The sequence below is a fragment of the Manacus vitellinus genome, unplaced genomic scaffold (genome assembly GCF_001715985.3).
Source record: "Manacus vitellinus isolate BGI_N305 unplaced genomic scaffold, ASM171598v3 scaffold_36_pilon, whole genome shotgun sequence".
NCBI lineage: Eukaryota > Metazoa > Chordata > Aves > Passeriformes > Pipridae > Manacus > Manacus vitellinus.
The window spans coordinates 6561665-6574209 of NW_021940508.1; the positions used below are offsets into that span (position 1 = coordinate 6561665).

At 40.3% G+C, this 12545-nt stretch overlaps 1 protein-coding gene across 1 annotated transcript in view; it reads right to left on the reverse strand.

Moving 5' to 3' along the window:
• The window catches only part of UNC13B (unc-13 homolog B), a 181858-nt gene that overhangs the window by 122489 nt on the left and 46824 nt on the right, over window positions 1-12545 (reverse strand). Inside the window, exons 8-9 of the mRNA XM_029961542.1 lie at window positions 8594-8920; window positions 6667-6757 (exon numbers count right to left, since the gene is read on the reverse strand). Of these exons, the coding sequence (XP_029817402.1) occupies window positions 6667-6757; window positions 8594-8920 (418 nt within the window). The remainder of the gene's footprint in view (window positions 1-6666; window positions 6758-8593; window positions 8921-12545) is intronic.

Below are 12545 nucleotides of genomic sequence, written 5' to 3' on the forward strand. Positions count from 1 at the left end.
ATCTAGCTTAAAAAAGCTAATAGGTATAATGGCAGTCTATTCACAACCACCCCAGTACTAGCATTATGACCTTACAGGTCAGAGAAGAGAAGCAGAGCTCAGCCAAACTGGATTACTCGAACATAACATGCAGTACTAGCACAAAATACAGAGATGCATCTGATGGTGGAACACTCTGTGTTCATAAACTATACCCCAGATGTTGCACAAACATGTTCCCTTTCTTTTTAAGGAAATCAATGGAATAAACTTTTGAAGAAAATTAAATTACACTTGGATTCCCACTCAAAGGCTTCAAAAGAATTTTGACTTACAGATGTGTAGAGTTTATGATACCAAACAGAGAACAAAAACTCCCTTGAGTTTGGGGTTTTTCTAACCAGCAACAGGAAGATAGGAAGGAACTTTGTTGTCACTGGAGGGGAGAGATGTCCTGTGTGTCTGGGAATACAAATCATCAACACCAAAACTGGTTTTTATCAGAGATGAACTGAAGTTGAGAGTCAGCATACTGGTATGTCCAGAGAAGGTTGCAGAAAATCCTATAAGCAACTGAACAGGCTCCTACCTGCTGTGATCATTATAAAAAGCATTTCTCACCAGCACACTGCTCCACAAGAGAGCCTTTCTCTTAATTTTTAACTACTCTGAAAAGGGAAAGCCTGTTGATTTTTTCCACTGGAGATAAGGTTATCAAAAAGCTACTCAAAAATTACAACAGCAGCTAATGAAGGCACAACACTATTTTCTTGTGTGTCCATACAAATAATTATCTCTGTTGTAACATAACTGTTAACACTCATTGTAAAGCAGGTTAACGTAGGTCTCAAGGAATCTCAGAAAAGATGAATAAAGATGCATTTTATTCCCAACAGATGAGAATACGCAGATATCTTATTTAAGACACTTGGAGAAGAGAGCAATTTGTCCTTCTCTGAGTACAGCATGTCAGCTGAACCTTCCCTCACAGAGAGGCAACAACAGGCACAGGTTGTTCAAGCACCAGAGAATCACCCAACACAAAAAACTGCCTTGGGAAAGCCACAGAACGCTCTGGGGAGTCTCACAAGACTTGCCACGCTGCAAACTCAGGTCAACACAGAGAACCAAGACCATGGCACCGTGAGACAGTCCCCTCTACTTTTGTACTGAAATGCTTTCTAAATAATTATTGTCATGCAATCCCTAAGAGATCTGAAAGCTGCACATGCACTTTATAGGTAAGGTATACAGAAAACATTTGGCTGCTATTGTGAGCACAGCCACCTAACACCAGACAGTGCAGTGCAGCTGGCAGTGACCCTCGGATCGTGCCTTACCAACATGATGTCTGCTCAAGTGTAGGAACAGAGAATTCATGCCCACAAGGGTATGCTACAGGTCCCCCCCACCGCTGATCCCTAGCACATTTGCCCAGCAATGCTGGTATTTTGGTGGAGGTTAAAGATAACCTTCGTACATCATCAGGTAGATAAGAATGAAGACATTTAACTGGAGATGGAGGTTTTTCTGTATGGAGAGAAGTTTCTAGTAACTCTAATGTTAGAGTCACAGTGCTTCAGTTTGCTTCTTTGCCACTGTGTGGGAGGCTTTGAAAATGCAGAGCTTACTCATCTTCACGGGACTGATAAAAAACACCTAGGCAACAAAGCTTAAGGGAAACAAAATGCCGAAAGTAAACTATTGCATGGACTGCAAAGTCCATGAGAGGTGAAAAGGGACAGTTTCTAGTCTTTTGGTGACTGGCTTAAAGCAGCCTGTCCTCCACTAGCCATCTGGGATGGTGAACAGTACGTGGTAGTACATGCAACAGTACAGAGCAGAGGGCCCGGATTCACACGCTGAGCTCATTCACATGGGGACAGGCAGATAACTTACAGTCAAGCTTGCAATCAAACCTGGCACCAGCTAGTACCCTGCTGGTCTTTTCACTAGAAGTGGAAGTCCAGAAAGGACTCTTCAGGTCACCCCACTGCTACTTAAGAAGGGAACAGGGGTGCTTTGCACCAACAACTTGCTTTGTCGAGATCGAAACAGGGCTTCACACTCCAAAATCACCAATACAATCACCCTCTCTGAACCCAGGCTTTTAAAAGTGAGACCCTGATGGTTCTTAAATACTTGCAGGTGCTTGATCAGAAGTGCCGATGTGAAGCTATGGGGTATGGGAAAATCAGACTGAGGACATGACTGGGTACCTATAAGAGTAAAGAAGAACAGCCATTGAGTTCCCCTGACTGCAGGTGATCATCATACTCCAGAAAAACAGTCACAAACTACATCTGCCATCTCAGAACGTGATCTAGTTATGTATCAATCAAAAAGAATAGATTATTGACATTTAACAGGGAAAGACAACTATTATATCAAAAATGGTATAAAATGGTATTTATTAAAAAAATGAAGAAAAATGCTCCAATTACTTTGGTTTAGAAATGAATACAAGTCAATTGATGTATTTAATCTGCTGACATAAAAGAGAAAAATTATGCATAAGATCTTTTCCCCTGTAAACGAATTCAGTATAAGTGGAGAAAATCCAAGACCCCACACCCTCTTCTAATATTTAAATATACTTGAAAGAATTGGTAAGAGAAGCAATTTGATGGTTTGACTGAATTTTCGTTCTTCTCCAGTCTGCCAATTCTTCTGTTATACAAAAGTCAGATTCAAATTTGTATAATTTTAAAAGTCACGCAGCCATGTCCCTAGCTGGAGGCTATTTCAGCTACAGAGGGCTGTAAGTTGAAGATGCAATAGCTACGTGTTTGTTCTTCTCCTGGAAAAGAAGCTCCCCCTGAGGGACTGCAGCAGACGAGCTATCAATTAATCCCTCTTTGTAGACAAAGTTCTTAGTGTGAAGGTGAGGAGTATTGAGTCATCCCTTGCGGGGCTGAAAACCCTAGTTGATTCTGGCATAATTAAGTTTCCTCTTCACAGAGAAAGAGAACAAGAAAAACAGCAGAAGTGAGGAACAAAACATGCAGGCTACAACAAAGCTTTTTTAACATGCACAGTTACAAATTTCTCTGCCATTTTATAACTGTCAAGTCTTAATTAAAATACTATATTTCTCTGACTCATGGTCAGGATGTAGGATGCATGTACATTATTCACATGAATATTAATCTCTTTCCAGGTAGGAGGCTGAATTGCTCAGGGGATTTATAATCACATCACATATGGAAACTTCTTGGTGTGTCTTCTTTTTTTTTTTGTTTTCTTTCAAATTTCAGCCAGACCATTAACGATTAAAAGTCATAAGAGCCACTTCAGTAGTCTATGTGAGAAGAACGCAGCCATTCAGATCTGTGAGCTGGAGCTCCATGTGTAGTCATGAAATGATATGGCACATTGAGTAAGAGGAACACAGAAATGTTCTGGAGGCATCACTTTGAACATTAAGGACATAACTACCTGTTCTAACACGCTGGAACAAAAAAGGATAGTCCTCTTGAAAGCTTCTAAGTAATGACAGAAAATGGAAAGATGTTAATAGGGTGACCAGACAAATGTAATCTTTTACCAACAGATACCAACAGAGTTTCCTGGTTAAACTATCATCATCGAAGCAATCCTGATCCTTATCTGTAAGCCTGTATTTGTGTTACTGAGTTCATGAGAAAAAGGCTTTAAGGACCAGGGAGTTCAGGAAGCTGTTAACAAATAAAGAAACAGCATTAACAGACAGAAATCACAAGCTGTCCCAGTGAAGAGGAGGGAAAGGACTTATTGAGAAACCTGTTCCTCTCCTAGGAGGGCTTGAACTCTCTTCTTGAGGAAGTTTTTAAGGACAAGAAAGATTGCACAGGAAAGAAATCAAAAGGCTAAAGCACAAAATTAAACACTTAGCAGTGAACACACAATATGACAAATAAAGGATGGATGGAACTCACAGGAAGACAAAGCTAGCATCAGGTGGCATTACGAAGGCTGGACCATTTGAAACCTTAATTGTTTCAGGTCTTCACTGAGAGAGGCAAGTGCAGTCAGGCAGCTGACAAAATTAGTAGTGGTTTGTTGGGGTTTTTTAAAGGAAAGAAGTTTAGAAAGTTATAATAAACAGGCTGCAATAAAGGAAAACAAACTGAAAGAAATAACTGCCTTATCTGCTTGTTGAGTCAGCTGGCCCTGATAAATCTTCATCCCCAGGTTCTAGGTTGCAACACTGACAATCAGTAAGCACTAAGAACTCAAAGATTTCAAACAGGCAAAGCAAGTATTTACGCTTGTAAAAAAAAAAGTAAAGTAGTGATTAAAAATAGTAAGAGGAGAATTTAGATAATTCTGAAAGCAGTAACTTGACAGACACAGACACACCAATTTCCTGGAGAACAAATAATCAAATTATTTGCAAATCTTCTAGAACATAAAAAGGAGAGAAATAACTGTGAGCAGAGTTTCATCAAGAGTAGAACTGTGTCAAATGCACTTAACTTCCTTCTATGACAAGGTAAATTAGTCTAAGAGGTAGAGAAAGAATAGTAGAAGTTTTGTATCCTGAGATCTGGATGAAGCTGTTAAAAGAGATGCAAACACACTGGGAAAAAAAATTATACTCATGGCAGCCAAGCTCAAAGAATGTATCAAGCAAGGTCCCTCAGGCAACTCTGGTAGTACACAGCCTGGCAGCTTGAGTACCACACAGTTTTGCCTCATACAACTTGAATGATTTGTTCACGTAAAAGAAGAGGAAGAGATAGACAGCAAAGTGCTTAAGAAATGAAAAAAACCCCAATTCTATTAAGAAGAAATGCATAACCATATTCAGCTGTAATCCAACGTAAATACAGGCTAGGGAACAACTGACAAAGCCCTTTTTCAGAAGGAACCTCAGCTTTGGAAAGCATAAAAGGGTAACTATGCATCAGTGATAGCCTGTGACAAAAAAAGCACCATCACAGTAGGACAGCTGATATCCTGGGGTATCAGGATCACAGACAGGAGAGCAAAGTCTTTGTTGCTCTGTAGTGCACCTGAACAGGCTCTCAGCTGGGTTTACACATTCAGCTTTGGACACTGTGTTTCAGGAAAACCAAAGAAAGGAGTAAGAGGGAGAAGAAAAAAAGACAGGCTGATTAAAAGAGTGCCTAAAAATCCTGGCAAGAAAAGGCTAAAGAAAAAGGGTCATCTAGTGAACATGAACAGAGTGAGTGTGGTTTTGTCTTGGTTTTGCAGCAGCCCTCTACTATTCCAGAATTCCTTGTCCTAATCATGAGAAATGGATTTATATGGCACAGGAGAGACCTAGAGCAGAAGTTAGGAAAAGTCTTTGGACAGTAAAGGCAGCTAAGCCCTGGAGCAGCTCCTGGAAAACTCCATTTCCCACATTTTTTGTTCTAAGGGAATTCTGGATGAATAGCTTTCAGTGGTGGTCAAGGCAAAGCAAATAATGACATTTTGCTATCATAACTAAACTACTGTTTCAGTAACAGTCATCCTAAAGCATGTCTTCTTTCCAATTCAGCAGAATCACAAAATGGTTCTGAACCACCTCAAGGACCTTCTACTCTCTCAGAAAAAGAGACATCCAGGGAGAGGTGTTGTTGAACCTCTTGTTCCTTCTAGTATGGCTGTGCACCTGTTTTCCATAAGGTACAGAACTAAATTGTTTTGCTTGCATAGTCTGCAAAATCACAGCAAAATCCTTCTTCTTAATATACTAATGGTGCTTAAATTTCACTTTGCATGTCATTCTGACAGTTGTGATCCAAATCCTTTCTGCTAAGAAGTGAAGTAATTGTTAAATGGAAAAGCATTTACAATCCAGATAAGCCTAAGGAAAAACTATTTTGCCTCCCCAGACGCAAAACAACAACAACAACTGCTTTCTTGAAAATTTGCAACAAATCCAGAAGAGAAAGAAAAGTCCTGATAGTGACAGATACTGTAAAATAATTTCTTATAAAAACAAAATAAGGCATCTCTAGAAGAAAGTAGAATTTCTAGATGAAATATATTAACTCTGCACTTAGGGTAATAGGCAAAAGTGTATCATCTACAGAACATGAGCACCATATGTTATCTTTCTGTGGGCATAGAGATGGATGAAAGCATAAGACTTTTTTTTAAAAAACCCAACTTTTTGGTTCGTAAGCACTGTTTTCTAAAACAAGAGTGTTTATTCTGTTATAGAAAATGTCACAACCTTTTCCTTTTGACTTCCCAAATCAAGACTATTTATTTTTAAATCTTAGTTCCACGAGATGGAAATACCAAGACTTATTATACACCCACTTTCAATTAGTATATATAAAAATATTTGATGTAAAGTTTCCCAAGGAACATTTTCACATGAAAAATAATACAGATTACTCCTACTAAGCTAAAAAGCTATCCTCAAGCTGCCTTAAGAAAAAGTCTTCATTTCAAGCAGTTTGACACAAACCATTTAGCCCCAGACATTATCATTTCAAATTATTATTTACAGATCCAGAGCTAATTTCTCTGCTTCTGCATATTTTCTGATTTTCATCTCTAGTTCCATACGACAATGTTAAATATGGTTGAACTAGACAGCTCCAAGATCATCAGAACATGCTGCAGTCCTATACATTTCATTAAATTTTTGACTGCAAAACATCAACACTGTAAGAGGTATCTTACAATGAAGAAGAAATGAAATCGCAGTAGCTCAGGAACAAGCAAAGCAATACTCCATCCTACCTCTTGAAGCTGCAGTCGAACTTTGCTAATTGCTCTAATCCAGTGGGCTCTTGCTGGAGGAAATGGTGGTGGCTCGTTGTCACCATGGTAGCTTAAAAGCAAGAAACAGAAAATCACTATATGAAAAACACTCACCTGTAGCATTAAAGACTCAACTACATGGTGCAATCACAGCTTCAGCTCTGGAAGTTGAAGGAACCAACAGGCTCCAGTCAACACACCCCTGCACATGCTCTGGGAAGTGAGAGGCTAAGGTTTCCTTATATACAGGAATTGTCTCAGAAATTGATGAGCTGAAAGATATAAGCTGTATACAATCCAGACCCAGGAGCAAGATGATGTCTGAGAGAACATAAGGAAAGCTGTCCAAGGCACATGACCAAGCCAGTGCAACACACTGGTATCATAATTACACACACAAAGAGGCAGATGGTGCCTGTTGGAAGTTCCTTCTAACCACTGCCCTTTCCTACTCACCCCTACTGCTACAAATTTACAGCCCCTCTTCAGTGGAAACACTAGCAACAGGGCTCAGCCTTGTTTGCCTTGGTTCATTGAACCTTTGTCACTCCACCCTTTCCCACAGCTTTTCAAGAGGGAATGTGCATCTGTCAGCAAGCTCCACTTCAGCTCCCCACAGCACATGTTGCACTCCCTAACCTCATGGTACCTTGGGCTTTTGGTTGCATTCCTGCTTTTGTATGTTGCTGAGGTGTAAATCGCCAAAACAAACATCTTTTCCTGCCTGCAAAGCACCCACTCCACACTGTTGACAATACTAAACAACCCCACAGCTGAAAGCATCACATATCCATGCCACACATCTAGCTCAGGTGCAACTCTAAGGACCAATGTTCAGAGCTCAGTTCCATGCATACTCCATGGAGACAGGAGAGCATTGCCAGAGAGCGGAGAGAAAGGGCGCCAGTGATGTAGGAGCATCCAAGTTAGATGCTTAAATTAGCTTGAAACAGCCTATGTGAATAACCTTCCCTGTGAACAAATATAGGCCAGCCATTCTGGGACAAGACTCCTGCTGCTCTGTAAGGAGAAGAGGAAAGTGAGTCAGAGTTTAAAAACAGTTTAACACTTTCTCTAGTCTTGTTTTCCTTTTTTCATCTTTAGTGTAAGGCTTGCCTACACATGAACTCTTGTGGTTAATTCTACCATACAAGCACAGTGACACCAGCTGTACCCTCCAAAGGGCAGAGACAGGCAGACATCTTTCCATGGATCTAACTGAACCCAATAAAAGCAATCCCTCATACTTATTAAAGTATAACCTTATCCACACTAGGGTCTGCAATGACTTGATTACCTCAAGGAAAAATGTCACTCCCAAATTTAAGCAGTGGAATTTGAAATTCCTCTAAAACCTGTACAAAACCCAGTACACTACTCCCCCAAACTTAGCCAAAATACTTTTGAAGTCTGTTTTCAATACTGTACAAGGACAAAAAAAGCTGCAACAGTGAGTCAGATCAACATGTCTATTCATACTGTAATTCTACAACCTACAACTACATAAACACTAATGGTGGTAGTCTACTACAGAAGAACTGAACTAGTGAAGCTCTAACCATGACAACATGGATTTCTTGGTTGCATAAACCTGATCCCACGTGAGCAATGGAAGCAGCTATTTTTGGGCCAGAGTACATTCATCAAACCAGAAACAGGAAATACAGCAAATGAGCTTCAAGGCACTAGCTGGTGTTCCTCTTCACATACACTGCAAACATAGCTTAACCTAGCCAATGTCACATAAATAAATGTTCCTGCACAATAGATGTTTCACAGGTCAGCAACATCAACTTGGTTGTCAGAGAAGGCTGCAAGAACAATGTGCACAATTCGCCCCAGGAAATAGCAAATTAGAAGAACCCTCTTTGAACTAATTGAAAATAACTAATTGAAATTCACCTACCTCATTTGGGCTTCTGCATCAACATCCTTGGGCTTCTCAAGTTCCAGAGGTAACTTAGCTGCAGGATGGTCTGCCTGCTTTTCCTCTGCCTTGCAGAGCTTCTCCTCCTCTCCTTTGCCATGAGGCTCCTCTTGCTCCCTGAGCCAAGCCTGACCATCCTTCTGGTAGCTGCCCGAACTGTGGTAGGAATGATTCGACTGCCTTTCCTGGTGATCATCATCTTGCTCAGAGCCATGGGCACTTTCATGGGAATGTTCCAGCTCACTTAGGTGAGAGCTTTCCTGGCTGACATTGCAAGAGGAGCCATATCTACTACTGCCAACAGGACTATGAGAGAATAAGAAAGCCCATCAGAAAAAATAATGGATTGGAAAAACACAAAACAAAGTGCACATTCAACAAACTGAGCAGAACACTAAATATTACTGAAAACATATGTGTTACGGAGTCAAACATATTTAACTACTATGCTCTTATGATTATTATCTGGACTTATGAACCTCAAAACTTTGGTAGGCAGTAGAAATGCTTCATACACAGTCTGCCAGCATATAGACCATATATGGTTTATATATATATTTATGTATATACGCATATGCATATGTATACTTTTATATATATACTTATATATGGTCTATACATATATATACCTTGGTCTTTCCTGCACCAAATACTATTTCACCTTACATCAGCAAGAAACTGCCAGTGAAGATATTCTAATAATCAGACAAGATTAATGGAATCATAGCAATTCAGAGTGAAAGTGTTTCTGTCTTCTGTGGTTTTGCTGCAGCCAGGGTCTTTATCATGACCATTTAAGCTGATTATTATTATTAAAAAATACAGTTAAAGTTAACTTTATTTTTATATATTGCAAGTTTATGATAAAATACATTGCAGTCAAGATTAAGATTGTCAAGACTCTCAACTTAAAACCTTTCACAAAAGTGGAGCAATTTTTCAAATGAAAGCCACATGTCTCTCTCTAATAGAGCTCTCTCAATAACTTGTTTTATATAAAAAAAACCAGAGCCACAGGGGTGTGATCTCTCTGATTCAAGACACCACTTTCAGGACTGAATTCCTAAAATCCTCAAACAAAATACAGCAGATGGAAATTTCTCATGCAGTCAGGAAAACTATGGCCAAGAATAAAGCAGCATTCATATTTCTCTCTTGTAGTCTTTGGAGAATTTGAAACCAGATAGGAAGTTTATGAGTGCAGAGTTGCAGCTGTGTGATCAGAGGAACAAGTTTCCCTTATATCACACAGAAATATGTAAGTTTAATGAGTCTCTGTTTTGATTTTTGAAGGTGATTGTAACTTAACGCAGAGGACTTAATACAGCCTCATGAAATACCGATACCTTCCTCTAGTGGTTTTCATAACTGCATGAAATAACCTTCTCACAGATTTTAGGAAAAGCGAGCATTAGAATACCTTCACTGATATCTCTGATAATGTTTTAATATATTCGGTAATATGAAATGAACCGAAGTAGTTCTATAATGCATCATCAGTAAGTTAAATTTCTCTCTAAAAGCCTTTATCTTGCATTTTGAAAACAAAATGCTCCTTCCTACCAGTACTTTCTACCCACTGTTAGTTTTTTTCTTGGCAAATACAATATTATTATCACTAAACAAGAAAGCAAAGTGAATCATATGCAGCAGAATTAACACACAAATACTTCTGAGAGGCTATTGAAATCAGCACTAGAAGCATTTCATTCAGTGGCACACAGTATAAGAACATAGGAAATTCAATTACACTTGCAGAAGAAAAGTGGAAAAAGGCGAGAAAATGGTCTAAGGGCTTGTACATAACTGCAACTGCAGTTTGCCATAACCTCTGTGACAAACACTGACAACAGACAGGGAATGGGACTGAGCTACAAACATCAGACACCAAGGCCATCATCTACTGCTGCAGTGTTGCATTATAAATGGTCAAAACCCATTTATTATGCCTCATTTGTAACTAGCCTTTTCTCATTCTGTTGTTCCACGCTCTGCAGATCTGCAGTCAGTGTGTTAGGATGAAGCACTGCTCCATCAGGAGCAGAATCAAGCCCAGTTTCTCCCAGTTCAAGCTTCTCTGTCACATGCTCTTCTGCCTGATCGTCCTTCTGCAGTTCACCTGAAATCACGTTCTGCTGATCTTCTGACTCTTTACCAAACTTCTCTCCCAGCTCTTTGCTGGATGTATCATCAACAGTGCTTGCACCAGATGGCTCTTTGGAAAGTTCATTGTCTACAGTGTCAGGCTGCTTTGAAGACAACTTTACTTCTATATTTGCATCTGTCGGTTGATCTGAAACTGCAGATTTTGAGTTTTCATCTGAACTGACTGTTCCTAACACCTTGTCATCTGGTTTTGACAAAGCCTGTGGTGGCACATTTGGTTCCTTTTTGGCAGAGGTCTCCCTGATGTCTTTTTGCCAGGGAAAGGAGAAATCTAGCTTTTTCCCAAATACTGCTCCTTGGGCACTCTCTGGCTTACTCACCTTTTCTTCACTACCTCCTTCAAACAGAGATGAAGAAAGCTTCTTAAAACTGGACATGAGGCCCTGATCTGTTCCTGCTTTATTAACAGAGGGTGGCTGCTGAGAGAAGAACGACCCAAATGGCTTTCCACTATCAGAAGATGACATAAAGCTGAATTTTGGCAAACTGGGTATGTTTGGTATCTCAAAGACATTTTTACTACTATTTGTATCTGGAGGGACATTATCCTGTTTCTTCAAGTCAGATTTGGAAGCAATTCCTTCTGCAGGCACTTCATCAATTGCTAAATGTTTCTCCTCTTTGGCAGTTTGCTGTTTTACTTCACTTGTCTTATCTTCATTTGGCTGAAGCTGATGAACACTGGGCTCATCAGCTGGAGCTGTGGGTTCTCTATCATTGCTACTGATCAAGTCCTGCTGATCAACACCAGCATTGGCCTGATCCCCTGTAACAGCAGCCTCTGATTCAAGTGTAGCACTCTTGTCTAACTGGGAAAGGTTTGTGCCTGCCTCACTAGCTGGGGCTTCCATTTCAAGTGCAGGCTCATTAGTAGAGTCAGAGGGAAGGACATCAATGGCTGCCTTGTCTGCAGGAGCAGCTTGTTCCTCTGCTACATGTGAAGACCCCGTATCTAGTAGGGAAGTACCTACATCAGTCTGGTCAGTGGCCTCAGCCTGCACTGTATCAACTGCATCCCTGAGATCAGACTGGTATGGCTGAGTATCTACCACCTCAGAGGGTTGTGCTTCCTTATCGAGCTGCAGAACCTCAGGGGCTTGTTCCTCACTACAGACTCCCGTTTCTGGCATGATCCTCAAAGGTTCCTCTTTACAGGTTTCCGAGTTCTGTTTTGACTCAGCTTCTGTTTTCATAGGAGACTCATTTGTGGAGTTTTCTTCTGCTGAAACAGGTAATACATCCTTCTTCACAGAGCTTGAGACGTCTCTTTTAGACTCACTGGTTGCATCTGTATTTTCTGTCTCCTTAGAGTCTTTTGCTGGAACAGACCCAGTGACATCTTTCACACTACTGCTTTGAGGTTTAGGGGTGGATTTTGGAGGCATCTCTTTTGGAGGTTCTTTTGGAGGTTCTTTTGGACCTTTGAAGATGCCAAAGAGATCATTTGTGAAAGCTGGTGCTGGGGCACTTGGGAGGGAGGAGAAACCAAAGAAAGAAGAGTTTCTCTTCTGTGCAGGAGGAGGTGCAGTAGCTTGAGGTTGTGAAAAGAAACCAGAAAATGTTTTAGGTGGTTTCATTTTTGTCATGAAACTTGAAAACATTTCAACTGAAGAATCCAGAACTGATTTATCACCCTCAGGTTCTTTAGGTTTGTTTTGAAAATTAGATGCCTCTGGCATTTTAGGAGGAGTGTGTGGCTCTTGTGCCTGTTTTAACCTGTCACCAAGAGTTTGTTCAGGTACTTTATGTTCTGGCTCTTGTGCCT